Below are 21215 nucleotides of genomic sequence, written 5' to 3'. Positions count from 1 at the left end.
TTTCCTGGAACTTGCTTTGTAGCCCAGGCTGGCCTCGAACTCACAGAGATCCGCCTGCCTCCTGAGTGCTGGAATTAAGGGCGTGAATGACCACCACCCGGTGGGAAGCAAAATTCTTAATGTGAGAGTCCTCTTTCTCATCATTATCCTCCTCCTCCTCTCCCTTCCTTTCTCCTCTCACCTCTGGATTCTAATTTCCTAGAGTCATCTCTAGCCCGAACCACCCAACAGAGAGAAACCAAAGCTAGGAAGAAAATGGGGGGGAGGGTGTTCCTCCTTTTCTCATGAAAGCTAAGGATGTTCCCCCCATAGGAACATAACTGACTTATTTCACACAGTCTGGTGTTCCCCCTCACAGATGTTTATATTCACAAAACTCAGTTGAGTTAATATGATTTTTATAACTAAGTCTCTCTCTTTCTTCCTGTGCTCAAAGCTTCTGCCCCTTCATAGGCAACATCCTGAATGTCTGTGCATTCATATCTCTCTCTCTCTCTCTCTCTCTCTCTCTCTCTCTCTCTCTCTCTCTCTCTCTCTGTGTGTGTGTGTGTGTGTGTGTGTGTGTGTGTGTGTGTGTGTGTGCATGAGAGAGAAGTTAGTGGGAGACGTCTTCCTTGGTCACCCACCATCTTGTTTATTTATTTCCCTTGAGACAGTCTGTTACCGAACATGACGCTCACCAAATGGCAGACTGGCCAGCGAGCACCAGCGATCTGCCTATTTCCCATCCTACCTCTATTGCTAGGTTACAAATCATACCTGGCTCTTACATGGGTTCTGGGGATCTGAACCTGCAGTAGAATATTATTTTCAGGTGTGTTACTTTTGTTTATGTTGCATTTATTTAACTCTGTGAAGCTGTGTTACTGGGCCTATCTAAAACACCTGATGGTCTAATAAAGAACTGGCCAATAGAAGGCAGGAGAAATGATAGGTGAGGCAGGCAGGCAGAGAGTATATATAGAAGGAGAAATCTGGGAATAGAGATTGGAGATCTAAGAGCTAGCAGCCAGAGAAGGAGGAGGACTCCAGGGCCTAGCCACCCAGCTACACAGCAAGCCACGGAGTAAGAGTAAGATGTACAGAAGTAAGAGAACGGGAAAAGCCCACATGCACAAGGTAGTTGGGATAAGTTAAGGAAAGCTGGCTAGAAACTAAACCAAGCTAAGGCCGGGCATTCATAAGTAATAATAAGCCTCTGCATGTGATTTATTTGGGAGCTGGGTGGCGGGCCCCCCAGAAAAAAATCAAAGACCAACCAACAACATGAACGTAGCCCTCTCGTGCACACAGTAGGCACTTTGTTGGTTGAGTCATCTCCCCAGGCCCTGGAATCAGTTTCTTAAGGGACATAGAGAAGACTTCACAGGTAATTAACTCTGTGAGATGGCTCCAGGGAGTGAGTTCTGTTCACTCCCACAAAAAAAGAAATCTACCCCAAATTTCAGAAGGGTCGAAGGTCTGTACGAAAATACATAGTTTAAATGGCTAGACTCATCACTTACACACAGCTGATTTCAGATGGAGCAGGAATCATAGTTTTCATAGCCTTTTGATAGCATTTCCTTCAACTCGATCAAAAAATCTGAGACAGAACAAGATTAAATGATTTCCCAAAAATCCAACAATGAAACTCTTAGGACTGGAATTCAAGTTCTTGTATCCCTCCAATAGTCTTTCCCCAGTGGGTGCTATATTCTAGTTCATACAATATTCATTTCCTTATTAAACATATGCTATGTAGTAGATTTAGAAGTCTGTTAGGTATAAGGAAAATTCATTGGAGATGGAGAAAAATGTACCCAAATTCTCACAGCACACACAGAATATGCAAACAATAAAAGTCAAGTGCTGCTGCTTGAGTAAACTGAGTCAGTGAGGCCAGAACTGCTAATGTATGAACTAGACCATCTGCACTGCGTTCATTGCTGACAATGTTGCTGTGACTAACCCAACATGGTCACATCTACCAACTATTCCAGTTCCGGCCTCAGCCTCCTCTCTAAAGGGGACGGCTCTGCATGCAGGAGCATGAGCATGAAGTCAGAACCCTTAAGGGCTGGGTCTAGGGTTTAAAGACACAGTGGACCTCTACACTTACTATTTGGGGACTGAGCACAAAAAAAGTCCCCAGACACTGGTTGGTTGACTGTCTTAAATCATTACACAATTGGGAAATGCTAACACAGAATGTACTTTTCCAGAAAATACTTCAAAAATATCACAGCTCCTCCAGACTTTTATCCAAACGACCTCAAATTTTTCTCCACGAAGATGTCAAACACAGGTCATAAATCTGTTTCTGAGTCAGTTCATAATGATTTCAATGCCACCAGGTACAGGAAGTCCACACAGACGTCCAAACATCTGGCACGCCTCTTAAACAGGATCTCTCACTACTGGATGCTGAATCTACATGGTGACAAGCAAGCTTCCAGAGTGACTGTCTCCACGGAAGAGGACCAGCTGGTTCAGCGTCATGTCCTTGGGCTGAGGGGAGACTGGATGTGTGTTCGGGGTTGAAAGGAGAAGAGGCGAAGGCCACAGGCAGGCTGCACTCTCTCTGCTCTCCCTACAGCAGGCTTGATATTCCATTGAGTCATTTTCCTCATGCCGGCTCTGCCGTTCAAACACTGTAATTATTTCATATATTTTTACCTAGTTATTATCTTACTCACCACAGGCACCTGTAATTTTTCTGTATTTTTTTTAACTGCTCATTTACTTATTCTTAATTCAGCTAATAATGGTGCCATGTATTAAAATTATCACAGAGAAAGTAAGTGAAAACCTCCTAGGATGTGGAGACAGCAGATTCATTACAGCCTACAACAGGGAATAAAATATTATGTATACTTTTTGCAGTAAGTACATGCTAATTATGCAGCTATTTATAAAACACTTATCAACATTCAAACTGATACTCTTCAATGTTGTTGTTTTTGAAAGCCCTGCTTTGCATACAAGATCTCTCTGCTTGCAACTGAAAACAAACTTTGGGGGTCATCTGCCCACCGAGGAGGCAAAGCGTTTGTGGTCTTCACCTGATGCCCAGCTCCTCTCACGATGGCCCAATAATCGTGGTGGTTTTCAGGGCATGCCAAGGTTTACAATGTACTTTCACACACACAGCCTCATTTGATCTTTATAACAACCTAGGGAGTGGGCAGGGCAAGGATAATTACCCCTATTATACAGAGGGTCTCGTCGAGGTTGAGCATAATTGCCCATGTGCTTTGCAAGCTGGAGATCTTAAACATGACCTTCTGGCTTCAGAGCACTGTCTGGCTCTTTCCTCTCTGAACTGGGGCCTTTTTGCTTCCTGTGTGCCTTTGGGGAACAGTTTAACACTCTGGCCACCGTCCTTCCCTTGAATGAGTTCCGGTCTAGAATGGGATGGCCTCGGCTCACATGTAAGTAGTCTGTGTAGAGCCTTGAGATGCTCTTAGTCAGCTTCCAAGGAGAGGATGGAATGAGTTACCGTGGATAAGGGAGATCGGGGCTACTTCCACAACAGATGAAGTGCTTAGCAGACCTTAGCTATGGTGCTTCTTACTGCCCTGCCTCTGGAAACCACTCTAACCAGTGGCACTGCTCAGACCAACACACGTTGCTCCTGTGTTTATGTGCAACTGCTAACTTCAGGCTTCCAGAAGCATCTATGGTGCCATCAGTGTCATTAAGTGTCTCTCATTTTCTTGCTTAGAATATTTCTCATTGATTTTCAGAATTTTCTGCTTTTAGAAGTCCCTGCCTCTTAGGAGCCTCCTTTCAAGTTTCAAAGGAGGGGTCTGCAGTTACTTAGAGCCAAGCAGTTAGGACAGGGTCCCAGGAAACACATCGTCAGGGTTCATAGTTTCTGCTAACACTGGTGGTGTAATTTGGAGCACATTAGGAAACTGCTTACTCTCGATTCTCCTATTGTGAGAAGCGGGTTTGAGAGTCCACCCCTCTACAGTACTGCTATGAGGCTGAGAAAATGTCTTTGAGGAACTTCGCAGCTTATCTGCCAAGATGGTTGGTTTTTTTCAAAGCAGGACATCATGTACACACATCAATGAATCAAAATTTCCTTCCTGGGAAGAAATTCTCAACCTACACAACTGCAGGGGGAATTGTTCTGATGGTGACATACAGACAAACACTTTCCAGAATAAAACAGGGACTGTAATTGTGAGATTTGGCTCCAAGGAAATTTAAGTTGACAATTTTACCTTTTAGAAATCTAAAGAGGGGCTGAGGAGATGGATGAGTGGTTAAGAACATTTAACTGCTCTTCCAGAGAACTCAAGTTCAGTTCCTAGCACCCACACTGGGCAGCTCACAACAGCCTCGGGAGAAACCAATGCCTTTGAGCTCCATGGGTACTCACACTCATATGCACATATCACATGCAGACATACAAATACACGTAATTAAAAATAATAAAAATAAGTCTTAAAAGTAAACTAAAGAATGTTCCTAAAAGTTCACTCCATCTAAAGACTATGAACCCAATACTGCTTAATTAATCTTCCATCTACAACAAAAACAAGTTTTGATATGCATTCCCGCTGAGAACCCCAGCCAATTCATAAAGACATTTCCAGGTCAGGTTCCCAGAGCTGTAATTGATGAGGACACTGTCTTCTCAGAATGAAACCCTGTTATGTTTGTTTCTGTATAGGAACAAAATACATAAAAGACGGTTTTAGCCTGAACTTAGTAGCACATCTATATTCCATTTCTTCTTTTCAATTTGGGAAACTAAATAAATTACTTCCATGTCAAAAGCATAAAATTTGTCCTGACATGCAGCCAAAGAAAATTAGTATGCTAATAGAAAATATTCAACTAAAATTACTGCTGTATTTAATTTTCTATATGTTTAAATATAACCCATTTATCACTTAGGATCCTTTTAGCTTCAGTCAGAATCCATCCTACATAACAGAGACCAGTATTCACTGACATGAAAAACTCTATTGGCAGAGTAAGTTCCAGACTGGTCCAAATGCTGATGACACATTACAGACCCCACGTTTGTGACTGCTGGTTCATTTCTGGTTTATTCTAGAGTTCTTCATTCCCCTTATAGTCCCCAGATGGTTGGTTCTAGAAACTGGGGTTATAGGCTTCTTGTTTTCTGTCTTAAACATTTCAAATGTTTTTGCCCAGAAACCCAGGAAGCCTCTTTCTGAATTTTCACTGGCCCAGTCTTCATAGGGGCCCCAAGATTGTTTGCAAGGGCAGCTAAGCACTAAGCATGCTGGCCCTGACCTCTTCCGATGGCTTGCATGCCGGTGAGTCAATTGAGACATGGACTACAAACAATTACGTCCCATAACACACTCACCTGTCAGTATATTTAGACTCTTCCGTGTTTACTTGGTCCTCTAGGCCTAAATTTCTCTTAGATGTCAAATGAAATAAGTAATATACTATTTCTTTTGGCCTCATGTTTGGGGAATGGGTATTGGAAAGTAAGCAAAATGAAAACACTAGTCATCAAGGAACCAGTCATCAAATTCCAAACAGCGTTAACTCAGTGATCATTCACTGAATTGAGGGTTATGGGAAAATTTAATTCCAAAGCAGAAAATGAAGACACCAGGAGAGCAATTTGGTTAAAAAAAAAAACAAAAAAAAAAAACCCAAACACTGAAAACCAAACATTCTATAATCCCCCTCCCCTCGCCAAATACTGGCATGTTTTTCATAAAACGATGAATAATAGTAAAATGTCAGGTGGATTTTTTAGAGATTCAAAAAATCCTGTTAGTGGGAAAGTATGTGAAATGATAACATGGTCCCATTCTTGCATTTACAACTATCTATCAGGCTGGGGAGATGGCTGAGCTGATGTATAAGCACAAGAAGGTAGAGTTGGTACCTAACATCCATCTAAAAAAGCCAGACTTGGTGATGTGTGCTTGTAAGCTCAGTGCTGGGAAGGTGTAGGCGGGTGGATTCCTGGGGCTCACAGGCCAGCCAGCCCAGCCTAATGACCTAGCCCAGTGAGAGACCCTGCTTCAAAACCCAAGGTGGATGGGTCCTGAGCAACAGCACTCAGGTTAACTTTTAGCCTCCACATATATACATGCTCGCGCGCGCGCGCGCGCGCGCATGCACACACACACACACACACACACACACACACACACACACACACACACCACGTGCAGAAGGAGTGGGAGAGGGAATGAGAATTTTTAAAAAGTGTATGTCTACATGTATTAAAAAGGATGACAAGAATACACACCAAAATGTTAGTCATAGTTATATCTGGGAGATGATAAGGTTTTATGTACAGGCAGCTTTAATTTTCTTTTTAAACTAAAGGAAAATGGAACTGAATTTTAAATACAGATTTTAAAAAGATTTAAAAAGTTGGAGATGAAAAGTATGGGACATGAACAAATATGATTTTAAGACTCATTATAAAGCACTTGTATTCATCAGGTCAAATCATGTCCAAAGTGTAGTTAATGAATAGAGTCGCTCTCATTAGCACATAAAAGGGCTCAGATATTAATGTTAAACCGAGTTCTACCACCTCTTTTCCATGCTAAAAGCAAAACTGGGAGAGACACACAATGTGGATTAAGGACAGAAATAGGTGTCAGTGGCTCTGGGCTCAAATCTTTTCTGTGCTGGTAATTACCTTTCTCTGAGCAAATCATAATTTTTCATTATCCTAGTTTATTGATTTGGAAAAAGAACAGTGAAAAAAAAGTACTGACTACTTCTTTTTAGGGCTGCTCTGAAAAGTGGGAGATGTCAAGCACTTTGAAAACACTCTGTGCGTTCCCCAAACCCACCAAGTCACACAATGGGCTTAAGTAATTCACTGTCTCTGTGCCCGTGCTAAGAACAAAGGAATCAACTGACTTACCTGACTGTGTATTCAGCATCTCCACTTCTTCTAGGGTGCAGTAAACATGCATATTTATACACACATATACATACACATTGCATGCATGCATACAGATATACACGTTGCTGTTCTGCCTGATCATCATCATTTCCCCATTCACTCTGCCTTGTCAGGCTGCCTCTATAAACCTATCCAGGAAAGTCTCACTTCCACTTGCCCAGGATGCCTATGGATCACAATGTCAAGGAGACCCTCATTCCCAAGGATGTGGGAATGAGGCAAGGGTGCAGGTTTGGTGTGGATCTGTCCCATCAGTAAGGCCTTAAACTCCTGCCTGCCCAGGCCCCTTGTCTGGGATCCCTGGAATCCCCAGTTTGCCAAGTTGTCCCATTGTCTTCTGATAGGTTCCTCCATTCCTTCAGTCCGTCACAGTTGATTTATGTTATTTGTAACCAGAAAAGTAGCTCACCCCAGGTCCTACCCATACCATCTCCTTGAGAGGAAAGTGGGGGGGGCTGAAAACTGTAATACACATGCCCCTGCACATACGTAACCTTGATGATAGAGCCCCACCCATTTTCTTCCTCATGGCAGGAAGAGCCTTGGCTTCCTGAGACATTTTCTCTAGCCATCACAGAACAGTCCTCATTAGAATCTCCTGCTCCTAGAACTTAAGGACTAAGCTTTTGCAGCAGAATGTGGTGGCCACTAGCCTCATGCAGCAATATAAACTCACAACAAGGACAATTAAATCAAACCAAATTCAGTGCATTGCAATTCCAATTTTAACTTAGTGGCCATGGAACTTACGTAGATTGAACAGTGGTGACTAGACTATTTCATGGCCCAGAGCCTCTCAATCCTCCCCACCTACAAGCCACACCCTTTACTAGTTTGTTGGAACATCCCTAGGTTCCCTAGGTAAATATATAAATTAGATGCCCTAAAGGCCTTATATGTTCTAGAAACTATTAGAACTGAAAAGGTCTCTTCCTCTTCTTCTTCTTCCTCCTCCTCCTTTTAAAGAATGCATTAAGAAAATCCCTGAGAATGTTTAATATAGGAAGAAGTTCTATGAGACGTTTTTATTTGGTTTTAACAAAGCCCTTTGGTTTTACCCAGTTGAAGCAAAGATAAACCTATATAAAATATAAGGCATTGTCAAGAAACATTCTTTTTTTGAGACAAGGTTTCTTTGTGTAACAGCCCTAGCTGTCTAGGAACCAGTTCTGTAGACCAGGATGACCTCGAACTCACAGAGATCTGCCTGCCTCTGCCTCCCAAGTGCACCACCACTGCCTGGCAAGAAACGTTCTTAAACTGTAATTAAAGGTTACAGAATCATTAAAATTTTAAATAAGCTTTTAAATAAATTAATTATAACAAAAACAAATGATAAATTCCAGATGAGCCTGCCCCTGCCTTGGAGATACTACTCCATGTTTGGGGCGGGGGTGGGGGGGGTGGGGGTAGGGGCTTGAAGGTCCACATTCGCAAAGCAATGCTCACACTCACTCAACAGAATCTTGTATAGATAAGGTGATGGTATATAGTTCAAAGCTCTTAGAAGAGTGTCTAAAACTCAGAGCTGATCCAGAATGGTGAAGAGCCTCTAAGTCCCCACAGAGTCCGGCGGGAAGGAGGGAGTCTGGAGGGAGCAGGTAGTGTCAATCACATCCAGCTGCCCTAACTTTCCTTAGTCTCCCGCGAAGGGAATCGGCACCGGATCCCAGAGCCCTATGATTGCTTGTGCTGTTGACTTTCTTCTTTTCGCCAACAGCCCCGCTCCTCTCTGCCTGGGCATGGCACGGGCCTTCCCTCCGGAGCTGTTCTTCTCAAAACAAGCCAGCACTGTGAAGGCTCTGAGTCCCTCTGCAGAGGGCGAAGCTCATAACTAAGGAGACGGGCACAGGCTTCGCTTCGGAGCTTTGAGTTAGAAGGCCGAGTTCAGGCCCACCTGAACTCTCCCGTTCCTTTGCTTTCTCTGGCTCTAGGCTTCCTGGCAGGCTAACCACTGAGAAAAAGAAGTTGAGTTCAGTCGTGGTTTTTATTTTCCTTCCAGCAAATCTCAAAGGTCTCATAATGATCAGCATGTATAGAGTGAAGAGAGCATGAAGAGCCCCTGAATATGGTAATTTTACTTTACAAAACTGAAGATGAGCCAGAAAGAATACATAATATAGGTAAGACTCATTAAGCTGTCATTACTTGGAAATATAGTTTCCAGGCAAATAGACACCCAAATCTCGCTCTTGCAGCTTCCTCTGAGTAATGCATTCAACTCAAATCTCCCATCCTCACACATTCTGTTGACTTCAAAGAGAATTACGGGTGAGCAAGAAAACGAGAATGAGGTAGGACAATTATAATTTTGAAAAAGGAAAACATGGCAACATTGATTGGGTTGCTCAAAAAAGAAATAAAGAGACAATCTCTTTGAATATGCTTAATTGCTCAAGAAGGGCAAAGTGTTTTGGGGTCGAAGTTTTTGTGGCTTTAGAAATAAAGCAGAATTGGAAAATATGCTTTCATGTCTCTTCCAAAATCGAGGTAAAATTCATTCACAAAATTCACTTGTTTTATTCAATTTAACATTTTGAATGCTTACGATACCAATGCTTACCAAATGGTTGGTCCACAACATTATTGAAAAGTTGTCATAAACCAAACGCAGTCTTTGAGTTGTCTATTGGACTATCCTTAGAATCCCAAGACTTCCATCCTCCAGAACCATGAGCTACGTCAATTTCCTTTCTTTATAAACAACCCAGTGCTGGGGATTCTGCTATCGCAATGGAAAAGTGGACTGAGATCCTGGGGTAAACTGGCTTGTATTGCATACAGTTAGTAAAACCCACGGACAAGAAAAGGCAGATGTCTGTCTACACCAGGGAACATGCTGGCGTCTCTGAGTCTGCTAGGAGTAAGAAGTACAGCACTGATTGAGCTACAACTTACCTGCAGGAGATGGAATGAGGTAATGGCCAGGTACATGTGGGCTGTTTCTGAGAACAGACACTTACCACAGCAAAGGATATTGGGCCACCAGGGCAGGGCAAAGCTGGGTGTTTGGCATAAAAACACAGTGCATCATAACAAAGTCATTTAAAAGCGAATCTGGAGGGTGAAAGAAGAAGAGATTAATTCTTGTGGTCATCTCTATGGCAGCAAGGAGATCTATTGGTTTCTTCTTAAGGTTAGTTTAGGTGTGCTCTTCTGTGTGGGGGTGCCTTCATCTGCAATGAGTGATGCAGACAAAGCTTGAGATCAAAATTCAATTTCTTAGGACAATGAATAGAAATATTTTTAGAAAAAATACAGTCTTGTATGAACAGCATTAGTCACTTAAGCTACAAATAATTTTTTTTCTGTGCTGGGAGATTACAAACACTAGGCAATTCTATCATGAGCTATCGCATCAGTCTTTGTATCTATCTATCTATCTATCTATCTATCTATCTATCTATCTATCTATCTATCTATCCTATATATGTTATTTGTATGTTAAACGTATTTGCATATTAAAGAATTATCCCGGGCAAATGCACAATGCTGAGTTAACACACAGCCATTGGTCTACTTTATAGCACCTTTGTTGCCAGGTCTCTTTTCTTTTATCTTTGTTTCCATCTCCTTCCAGAAAGAGGAATGCAGGTGAGAGGAGGCCAGAACTATGGGGAAATGGAGACAGTAACAGCACAGAATTGGAGGGCAGAGGGGATATGATATGATACGGCCTGTGAGCTGCGCTGGAAGTGACCAAAGCCAGCCAGCGGATGAGAGCAGTGACCTGCTCTGTGATGGGTAGGCAGGGGACGGTGAGGGAGGCGAGGCTGGTCTCAGGACAAGCTCTGGTTGCTTCATCAGTGAGATGCATGGCGCTTCTTTATGGCAAGGATGACACTATCCAAGCATTCTTGATGGAAAAGCATGTGTAGACGAACCTAAAAGCCCCGGAAGGATCTTTACTGAAACTCAGAACCCAGGATGATTTTTCAATTAAAAGAGAAAAAGGAGTGGAGTGGGTGGGGGTAGGGGACCTTTACCAGTCAAGACTTGTCAAACTTTCTGAATAGAAAATCGTGGGAATGTGAAATTTGAAACTAGATTTCCAGTGCCAATGCCTTTAGTGGTAGTATATTGCAGAGTCTGAGTCTATGGCTGAAGGTTTAATCTCTGTATGTTTAATCATTTTAGTATATTGTAAAGTCAAGGTGCCATTCTCAGTGTCCCTGGCCATCCTCCACTGGCTCCTCACACTCAGCCAGAGAAGGTGCCAGAAAGAAGCTGTTTGGAGCTTTTTTTTAGTTTGGAGCTTATTTTTAAATAATGGTAGGCACGCTGTTGGTCTGACTTTAGGTAATGCTTGCTTTTTATGCCACCCTGAAGGCCTATGCTGTATAGTCATTTAAATTCTCTTCACTTGTTTATTTATTTTGTGGTGCCTGGGATCACACATGCACATGCTAGGCAAGTACTCTAGCACTGAGCTACATTCCCAACCCTGCGGGACTTTCTGATTGGCTAAGGCAGAGATTGGCTGTGGGTTCCTGAAGGCCGAGGAGCTGGTCACAGCATGACCAGTCACCTAGCACTCTTCCCCCGCCTCCGCCCCCATGTTTTGTTTTTGTTTGTTTTTTTTGAAGATTTATTTATTTATTATGTATACAGTGTTCTGTTTGCATGTATCCCTGCAGGCCAGAAAAGGGAGCCAGCTCTCCTTACAGATGGTTGTGAGCCACCATGTGGGTGCTGGGAATTGAACTCAGGACCGCTGGAAGAGCAGCCAGTGTTCTTAACCTTTGAGCCATCTCTCCAGCCCAGCTTTCTCCTTTTCGTTCAGATATTTTCAGCTCTTTCCTGCTACTTTCTTTTAAGACCCTGGAAAATCTGTTCCCGACAGTCTTAGGCCTTACCTTCCCTGGGCCGTGTATGCACACAGAGTACACAGCAGAGCCCAGACTTTCGCCCCTCCTTCTTCGCTCTATGCCACCACTGACTTTGTCTCTTTGGATAGGAGGCTTTGTCAATAACTCTAGATATTGGTCCCCAGCTTTCCTTCAGGGCCACTTCTAAGTCTAAATTCTCCGTGACATTTTCCCGAGTCGTCTTGGTCAGAGCCCCCAAAGCACTGAGCCACACCCTGCCTTAAATTCAAGTTATCTGTATATTTCTTCATGTCTTCCAGCACATTCTAAGCTTCGTGAGGGAGCGAGAGTGATCTCCTATGTATATCACTTAGCACAAGGCATCCATCTTAGTACCTGCCTGGACCAACCCAACAAACCCTGCCCTGAGAAGAACAGGCCTGGAGCCTGGGACTCTGGCTTTATGTCAGTTCCCCCCCTCCTCCCCCCCCCCTCCCCCCCCTCCCAGTTCATTTGCTGTTTCGCAAAAATCTCAGATAATCAATTCATAGAATAAGGCACTGGGAGGAGATGAAGAAGTCACTGGCAAAATATTTATAAGAACTATACAATAATGGTGTCTTCATCTCGAGCATATTGCCAAGATCAGTGGCTACGTGGATTTTGAGCTCCCACTAAGTTTCCAAGATAAATCTGTGAGTTTCTTATGGTGAGAAATGTTCTCCTGTGGAGGTCACTGCTTAAGACATTAACACATGACATCATTCAGAGAGACAGGCAAGTAGCCGAGGACTTTTCTAAGCCTGAACTGGCAGTGTGGCTCTGTGGTACAGCACTTGCCTAGCATACGCGAGGCCCTAGGTTCGATCCCCAGCATCATAAGAAAGTAAAAATAAAAAGTTGTTGTGAGCTCTTCTTTCTACTTCATCCACAATGTGGATAGAGCCCTGGGCTCAACTCACTCATGAGATTTATCTTGTTTATGCTCAATGCAGTGTCTTAACAGCACAAGGCTTCTTCGCTATAAGGAAGCTTATGTGGTAGAACTTTATCATCCACAAAAGATATGTTGTAGGGCTGACCCCCAGTACCTCCAAATGTGACCCTATACGGAAACAGAGTCTTTGAAGACACGACCAAGTTAAAGTGAGTAAGTAGTGTAGGTTCTGATCAATGACTGCTGTGCTTTAAACACGAGACACTAATCATGGAGACAGATAGGCACAGAGGGAAGGCCATATGAAGACATTGCCAATGTGACAGTGCCTGGGTGGTCCATCCACCAAAGATTGCCAATGGACACCAGAAGCTTGGAGAAAGGCATGGAACAGACTCTCTCCACAACCCTCATAAGGAAATCAACCTACTATCACCGTCATTTTGGACCTCTAACCTCCAGAACTGTAGGATAATCAGATGCCACTGTCTGAGCATTGGTTGTTAGAGCAGCGGGCAGTAAACCTATACAGGTGGTGTTTAGTTACACTCTGAAATAACACTCCGCCACCACAGAGAGAACCGTTTATCCTCGAGGTCAGCAGCTTCAAACGTTCTATGGGACTAGGCTGGGCTTAAATGTTCAACTAATAGACACTTTTGGGGGTGTGGGTGAGACTGGATGGCATTTTAACAGATGTCTATGAATGACTACTCCTAACGTACTTGAATGAAACCACACCACTGCTGAGGATAGGTCAGCTCCGCCCCCCTCCCCCCCAGGGACACTCTTTAAAAAATGAGTGCACTTGACATCCCCGAGAACTGCCTTGGCAGCATTCACTGACAGTGACCCAGGGTTTTTTCTCTCACAGTTCTACACATGGACGTAGTGGGCACACAAAACTCTTCCGGATGCATACCTGTTGCTTCATTCAAAGATGGCTCGAGGCGGATTGTTTCTAAAAAATGCTCTAAAATTTTTTCAGGTGTTCCTGACATCACAGTATACCTGGGCGAGAAATAAAAAGGGCAATCATTAGTCTTGCATGCGTGAGCATTCACTGGGAGATACAAATTGCTGATGTATAGTTTTGAAAACCGAGATTCCCGGAAATCATCTGGACTGCTTGTGACTAGTATGTTCTCTGTGGTGGGGGAGACCATGCACGCTGCCCAAGCACACAAGAAGGCACTAGAAAAACAGTCAATAGAAGCAGTTACTGAAAATGTTCTTTCCCCCGCTACGTGGAACTAAAGGAGTGTCTAGGGAACAACTCCCACAACTGAAGCTGAGGAACGCAGGCCTTATTCCAAGGGAGAATGAAAGTCATATATAATCCCTGGGGTAGGGCAGGACAGGACAGGGCAGGACAGGGCAGGACAGGGGGGAGCTGCTGAGCAAAAGGATGGTGGACTGGGTTATCCAGACCTGGGTCACTCATAGGAAATGTCACTATCACACACTATCCTTGCCGATTTCTGGAATGTTCTGTCTTTTCCAACTGCACGCTGCTATGTGCTTTGGAAATCAGCTAATTAAAATAAAATAAAACAAAACCCCTAAGTGCCAGCCAGCAAACAAACCCTGAGAGCATCATGAATGGGAAGTAAATCAGAAATAGAAAACTATAGGTAACTTATGCAATGCCAAATTTGAATTATTTTAGGGGGCTGCATTAATCATTACTTCCAGGGATTCAGGGTGCTCTCCAACCCACAAGAGAAGGTACACTTTTGCAATTCAATGTTAGTTAAAGTTAGAGTCAAGGCAGTGGCGAACAGCCAATGAGAGCTGTAGGTGGGCAGAGTGCATGAAGATGATGTGGCTGCCCCTCAGCCAGAACTCAGACCCGGCCTTCCTGCTTGGCAAAATGACAGGAAAGGAAGCCAACAATGCCAAGAACATTCTCTCGTGTTCGGAAAGCAGCGACAGAATGGAGCTCAGAGGGCGCCCAGCTTCCGTCACCTCCTCACCAGTGTGCTTTTCTTGCCTGAGACTGTGGAGGAGGTGTGAGAGATGGCAAGAGCATCTGCAACATGAGGAGGGTCTGACCACCCGCCTGAGGGACGGAAGAGAGGCAGCAGCATAGGACCGCGTGCAGACGTAAACAGAGAGAGGGAAACAGCCCTGGAAACCGAACTCGGGGCCTTGTGGGCGCCAGGCGAGCGCTTTGCTACTGAGCTGGAGTATATGAATATCTGATTCACTGGATGAGCTCCCAGAGGAGGAGCATGTGGCCACATTAGCCAGGAAATGGGCCGGGGTGGTGGTGGTGGTGGTGGTGGTGGTGGTGGTGGTGGTGGTGGTGGTGGTGGGAGCTTTCTACACCTGCCTGGAGTTCACTAGGTCCCAACAACTAGGTGGGGGCTGAAATAGGTAACCTAGTTGACTCCTGTTAGTTAACACTGCCTCTGCCTCTGCAGGTAGGGAAACTGTTTGGTAAGCCTCAGAGAATGCGATTGTGCGTGCCTGTTTGTTTGTTTGTTTGTTTGTTTTGTTTGCCTATACAGAAAGATGCTCGGGGTAGAGAGAGGCCAGGCCCGGCTGCCAGGAGCTCATTCTGAGCAGGAAATTCTCCATGTCATCAAGAATCTTCCTCTTGAAGGGGGCTTTTCTGTTCTGTTTGGAAAGCAATTTGTATTTAAACAAGAGTATCAACGCAATCTTTAACTGAGCAGTGAGTGTCTAGGGAGCGAGATCCCAGACAATGTGGCCCTTTGTCCGAACTTCAATTCCGAAGCGGCTTGTGTTTACATTACGGTTTTCCTTGTTTGGACTTCCCTTAGGCAGAGTGTTCTGCCTGCTCACATAGACTAATGACCCGCTAGCAAGCCACACAGGCTGTCACCTCAATAGAGAGCAAGTGTCTTCTTTAGGCTCTGCCTGCCTGGCCAGTCACACCCCTCAGGATCTTTCTTTGGTACCTGACTCCCTCTAGTGGTAATAGCTTTGTGGATTCCTTACCTAGCCTCTGGCTCCACAGAACCCAGGAGTTTGGGCAGGAGACTGAAGAAAAAAAGAGGGCATGGAAACTTCTAGATGGCCCCAGTTTTGCCTAAAACATCAGGTTCTGGCGTTCCTTCACACCAGAAATAGGCAGGTGCCTAGTGCTTGAGTCCTCATCACGTGCGGTCATTAGTGCTTGAGACCACCACATGGCGCCACACTCGTCAGTTTCCGGCAAGGAAAAGCTACCCCTGTTCTAGTTAAAGCACACCCCGGTTGGCTACCATGTATCAGCCAGCGGGTTGTCCTAAACTTGTGAGAGAAAAATCTTTTCCTAACACCAAGTCTGCATTTAGAACAACCAAAGCAAGGACCAGGGGAGGAGGAAGGGAAAAGCCGATCTTCCTGTGACCAAGTTGGGAGTCTTGCAGTGGGCAACCAGTCTAGGGGAAAAGGCAGGGCCTCTCCCGGAACAGGAATGTCGTTTTCGAGTTCCTGTCTTACTAAAGTCTCACAACCCAGTGCCCAAGACATCTCCACAGGGGAGGTCACAGTGAACCCGTCCTCACAGCTACCAGCTTGATATTAGCATTGGTGCCACACCTGGTGTTCAGTGGCTTGGGCCGAGTTAGGCAGTTTTGAAAGCTTACTGTGTATACATCAACTAAGCTGGATTTCTCACGGGGAAAAAGTAAATCAGAAAAATAGCATTGTGGCCACCAACCTGACGATGTTCTCTGAGTTCAAAAGGAACAATTTCTGCAGACAGATACCCTCGATCATATATCTATCTGCAGACGCAGTTGTTGGCGTGTTCTCAAAGTTGATGAGAACATCAGCCATAAATTTTACTTACAGGGACTGTCTTTTTAGCTCTGGTCAGTCTTGGAATGTGACCCCTTGAGAGACCAGCTTTCTATTCTTTAGGAAACTGGCTGTGTGGTGCATTGTTTTGTACTCAGTGAGTTACACTTCATAAATAGCTTCCTACAAACATGCATGGGTGCATTATCTTTGAATTATATAAGAAATTTGGACTGGATGACAGGACACAGAAAATTGATATGATACTAAAATAAATGTAAGACACATGGTGTCTTTTTCTATATCACCTTTTGTTCAACTTTTCATTCCACTGAATTTATAAATTGGAAGGCACCCTGAATAGAAGACTTGTAATAAACAGGGGCTTTTGATTTCTCCCTCATGTACAGAAGAGGTAAATGGAGGTCTCAGGTCTCATCTCCTGACCAAAAGTTCCAAAGTTAAGGAGAATTTTCCAGATAGAAAAATTTTCCTGAGACATAAGACAGTATTAAAGAATGCAGTCATCTGCAAAATCATCTGGTTATAAATAAAAATTTCGGAAGTAGCAGAAACCCTCACATACACACACGCACACAAATTGTTATTGTCATCCTCAGTAGGCTGCAAAGAAAACTGTCAAAAAAATGGGAAGTAGCAGAGATAATAGAGCTGGGGCCACAGCTCAGTGGAGGGTACTAATCTGGCACTTTTGAGGCCCTGGGTTCAATCCCTGGTAGAAAAAGAACAGATAAAAGCAAAGATAATTAATAAATAATAAAGAGATCTGGAAGGTAAGTTTGGAGTTTTGTAAGTGAAGGAACAGATTTTTACACAATTCTTTGTAATGCCACGCCCTTTAACTGGTTTGCAGCCTTTCCCATGGAGTGTTGAAGATCCAGGGTTTATCTACCGTCATCACTCCCTATCTGCAGAGTTTGGTACCAGCATGCACATTGATACCAAAACACGCAGCTGTTCAAGCGCCTCATACAAAACAGCACAGGATACATCTACCCACTTACTTTGATTTGCTCTCGGTTACTGAGAGTACCACACGTTTACTCAAAGTCGATGTGATATAAATAGCTGCTACTCTGTATTGTATAAGGAATAACCATAGGGGAAAACATGTGGACACCTTCAGATGTATCCCCCACTCTCTGAGTATTTTGGGACCCACGGAAAGGGGCCCTACTGCTCTGTTTTGCTACTGTAAGCTAGAAAGTGAGAGGAGCGGAAAGCTGGTCAAGTTGAACTTCCCTTTAAGGGAGCAGATCTTAACCTGTGGGTCATGATCCCTTTTCACGGGGGTCACATATCAGACATGCGACACACCAGATATTTACATTATGATTCACAACAGTAGCACAATTACAGTTACAAAGTGGCAGTGAAAACAATGTTATGGTTGGGTCGCCACAACATGAGGAACTGTATTCAAGGGTCACAGCATTAGGAAGGTTGAGACTCACTGCTTTAAGGAGTCCCATGGGAGTTCTGAGTCCTTGAGTGAACCACTTGCCCATGAGAGCTGAAATGCCTCCATCCCTTAAAATGGGGTTGTTGTAAGGATTAGATCAAATTTGCAAAACATCCTGTGCTTATCTAATAATATGTTTCTCCCTGTCTTCTTCTCAAATGTGTTGACTTATCCAGATGAAAACATCTGAGTCATAGGCTTTTAGTCGAAACAATAGGAACTCATCAGTTTGGGTGAGCGCTCTGATAAAGGAAACCCCACTTGCTTCGGCAACAAAGGGAAGTACTCCTTCAACATATTATTTGGTGATGTTTCTTTAGCAAACAAACACTCATTCGCCTTTCTTTTACACAGATTGAAAATTAATCCTCACTTAAAAATCCAGAAGCCCTGATTTCCTAGAGCCTCGCTTCGAAGTCTCATGTCTTCAGATGTTGCGTGAAATGTACCAACATCACTCAAATGTTGGTACATTTCACACAACAGTCTTAGGTAGGAAGTCACAGCAAAAGCCAGAACTGAACCCAGCTGCCCTGGAAATGACTTAAATGAGTTAAACAAGTAACCTAAGGAACGGGAATCGAAGTTCCCACTTAATGCTGGCAAGAATAAGTACCCAGGAAGCCAATGGGGTAGCACACGCTTTCTATTCAGAATCAGAGTTTTGGCCATGTTGCTTAGTCACTCTAATACCAAGGTGAAAATGCCGTATGAGAAACCTCCCTAGGACATTCAAATACCATAGCTTCTCATCGCTGGGGCCTGTGCCCTGAGCTGCCTGGCACGCGTCCTTGCGTTGTTCACTCAGGGTCTTCTTTTGGAAGCTATTATGGCTGCACTGTGTGGAGGGAGGGGCTTCGGAGAAGGACAATATTCTCTCTGGCACCACTCTACACAGCACCAAGCGCAACGCAGTGCCAGAAATGGATACATTATATGCCACAAGATGTGTGATTAGTCAATAGAGAGAAAAAAAAGTCATGCACACTGCCATCTTCCACAAAAAAAAAAAAAAAGAGAGAGAGAGAGAGAACATGCTATTGTAGAAATGATACCATGTGAAAAGGTTAATCATAGTCTGGCGATTACAGTGTCGGATGCAAACATACTTTTGTTGAGGCTGTGAGTTTCCTTGATTGGAAGCTCTGCTCCCCGCTGGGACCTTCTCCAGCACCAAGACATCTTGGTCATGTTCTTTAAGTCTGACTGTATTCGCCTCAACGTCCTGCAAACACAAATTATACCGCATACAGATGCCGCCGTTCACTCAGACAATGACAGAAATTTCCAGTACTTCAGAAACTCATTTGGTGCTTGTGATGTTAATTGTCGCGTCTACAAATTAAGCCATTTTCAAAGTCAAGGGCTGGAATGGTCAGAGGGAGGACCAGATGAGGTTTGAAGCATATGAATTGAAAATTCTGCTTTTACCGTAGTCTGAGAAAAGCTCTGGAGGAGCCTGGTGTGGTGGTGGTGCTCTGAGGACTCTCTGGGGGAGGGCATGGGGCAGGCAAAGAATGAACCAGAGGTGTTTGTCCTTCCCGAGAATATGCGGTAAACAGCATGGAGCTTCCGCGATGTCTTTGTCTGTGACCCTTAGGAGAGGCAGCTCTGTCTAACTCAACAACTGTTTTGTTTTGATTTTGACACATGCGGGATGCATGTGCATCCATGTTTCTTTGTGTGCCCTCTACTTGTACAAGTGCGCATGCGGAAGCCAGAGGGCTACCCCTCAGCCGCGCCCCACCTCGTTTTTGAGACAGAGTCTCTCACGGAACCTGGAGCTCTCTGATCCAACTAGGCTGGCTGGCCAGCGGGTCCCAGGGGTCCACCTGTCCCCTTCCCAGCACGGGGTGACGGATGGCACACCGCTGTGCTTGGCGTTTCAGGTGAGCTCTGGGGATCTGACCGCAAGCTCTCCTGTCTGCACGGCAAGCACTTTCCTGACTGAGTCATCTCCCCAAGCCCATGCAACAGTTCTTTAAAAACCAAACCGGAATGGGATCCAAGCCCTCTACAGTTGTTCTGAGCGGCTTTATAAATGACGTCAGTGGTAAAAACTGTCCAAATATGACTCAAATGATTTTTTTCTTTTTTCTTTTTGTGGAATGTAACCCCATGAGTGTAAGCTTCAGAATGAGTCAAGTTCACCTAAACCTTAATATACTTTAAAATATCTACTCTGGAAATTCCACTACTTTTTCTTAATATTTTGTCTCCATTTTAAATGAGACTAGATAACAATAAAAATCAAATTCCTATGATACCTTCCCCTATATTATTCAGTGGTATAAATTTTATTATTGCTCTTTTCATTATCATCGTTATTATTATTGACAGGGTCTCATATATCCCAGGCCAGCCTCAAACTCTCTATGTAGCTGAGGCTGGCCTTGACCTTGTGATCCTACAGGCAGGCTTCCACCTCTAAGGGCTGAGCTGACAGCTGTGTACTACCATGCCTGGCTCATACAGTACTGGGTACTGAACCCAGTGCTTCAGACCTGCTAGGGGGGTACTCTACCTGCTGAGCCACACTTCTAACCCTCTCAATGGTATGAACTTTAACTTTCTTTGCTCTGTGACCAAGTGTGTCACCAGTGCCGTGAGCAGGGAGGGCTCAGGTGTGTGGAAGGATAGGGACAGAGGGAGCTTGTCTGGGGCCAGGAACCATTCTTTTTAGCATCCCACACTCTTACAGATACCTTAGAGAGCTGTATGGGGCTCTTCATCAGAACTCAACTAGGTGTAATTCCGCTGCTCCAGCTCTATCAACCAAATCATTCACCTGTTGGCCAATATCTGCAACAGCTTTAGTTTAAAACAATTTGAGATAAAGCCCTTGTTTGTTTGTTTTGTTTTTCGAGACAGGGCTTCTCTGTGTCACCCTGGCAGTCCTGGAACTTGTTCTGTAGACCAGGCTGGCCTCGAACTCCCAGAGATCCGCCTGCCTCTGCCTCCCGAGTGCTGGGGTTCAAGGTGTGCGCCACCACTGGCTGGCAAATGAGTATACTTTGTTGGATTACTATACTAGGCATTGATTTCCATTGACAAGCACTCAGTAAATCAAGAGTCTGACGGTAGGAGAATGGTTCAGACTTGGGAAGAGACAGAACGTGGACCATAGAAAAGACACAGGGCAGAGGGAAGCCACCACTCTGCTGGACAGCAGGGTAGATGAGGGCATCAAAAAAGGATGTACACGGGACCAGCAAGAAACTTCTTAGACTTTGGTATTTTGCTAAGGTGACTGCTATCATTGTCCATTCATATGGTCCACTATAGGCATGTACAGAAGTATTTGGTCCAGCAAAATAT

At 44.2% G+C, this 21215-nt stretch overlaps 1 protein-coding gene across 16 annotated transcripts in view; it reads right to left on the bottom strand.

Annotated features, from left to right (window-relative positions):
* Positions 1 to 21215, bottom strand: part of Rapgef4 (Rap guanine nucleotide exchange factor 4) — a 286523-nt gene that overhangs the window by 39080 nt on the left and 226228 nt on the right. For 15 of the 16 annotated variants that reach the window (XM_006972425.3, XM_006972426.4, XM_076569658.1 and 12 more), the window contains 3 exons: positions 19007 to 19122; positions 13584 to 13672; positions 9895 to 9973 (listed from right to left, as the gene is read on the bottom strand). In XM_006972425.3, coding sequence (XP_006972487.1) covers positions 9895 to 9973; positions 13584 to 13672; positions 19007 to 19122 — 284 coding nt within the window. Of the gene's footprint in view, positions 1 to 486; positions 8871 to 9879; positions 9974 to 13583; positions 13673 to 19006; positions 19123 to 21215 lie in introns of those variants that run through there. The other variant, XM_076569671.1, reaches the window with a different exon arrangement.

The sequence above is a fragment of the Peromyscus maniculatus genome, chromosome 4 (assembly GCF_049852395.1).
Source record: "Peromyscus maniculatus bairdii isolate BWxNUB_F1_BW_parent chromosome 4, HU_Pman_BW_mat_3.1, whole genome shotgun sequence".
Taxonomy (NCBI): Eukaryota; Metazoa; Chordata; class Mammalia; order Rodentia; family Cricetidae; genus Peromyscus; species Peromyscus maniculatus.
The sequence above is the reverse complement of the archived record's forward strand: the minus strand, read 5'-3'. Positions and strand labels throughout refer to the sequence as shown.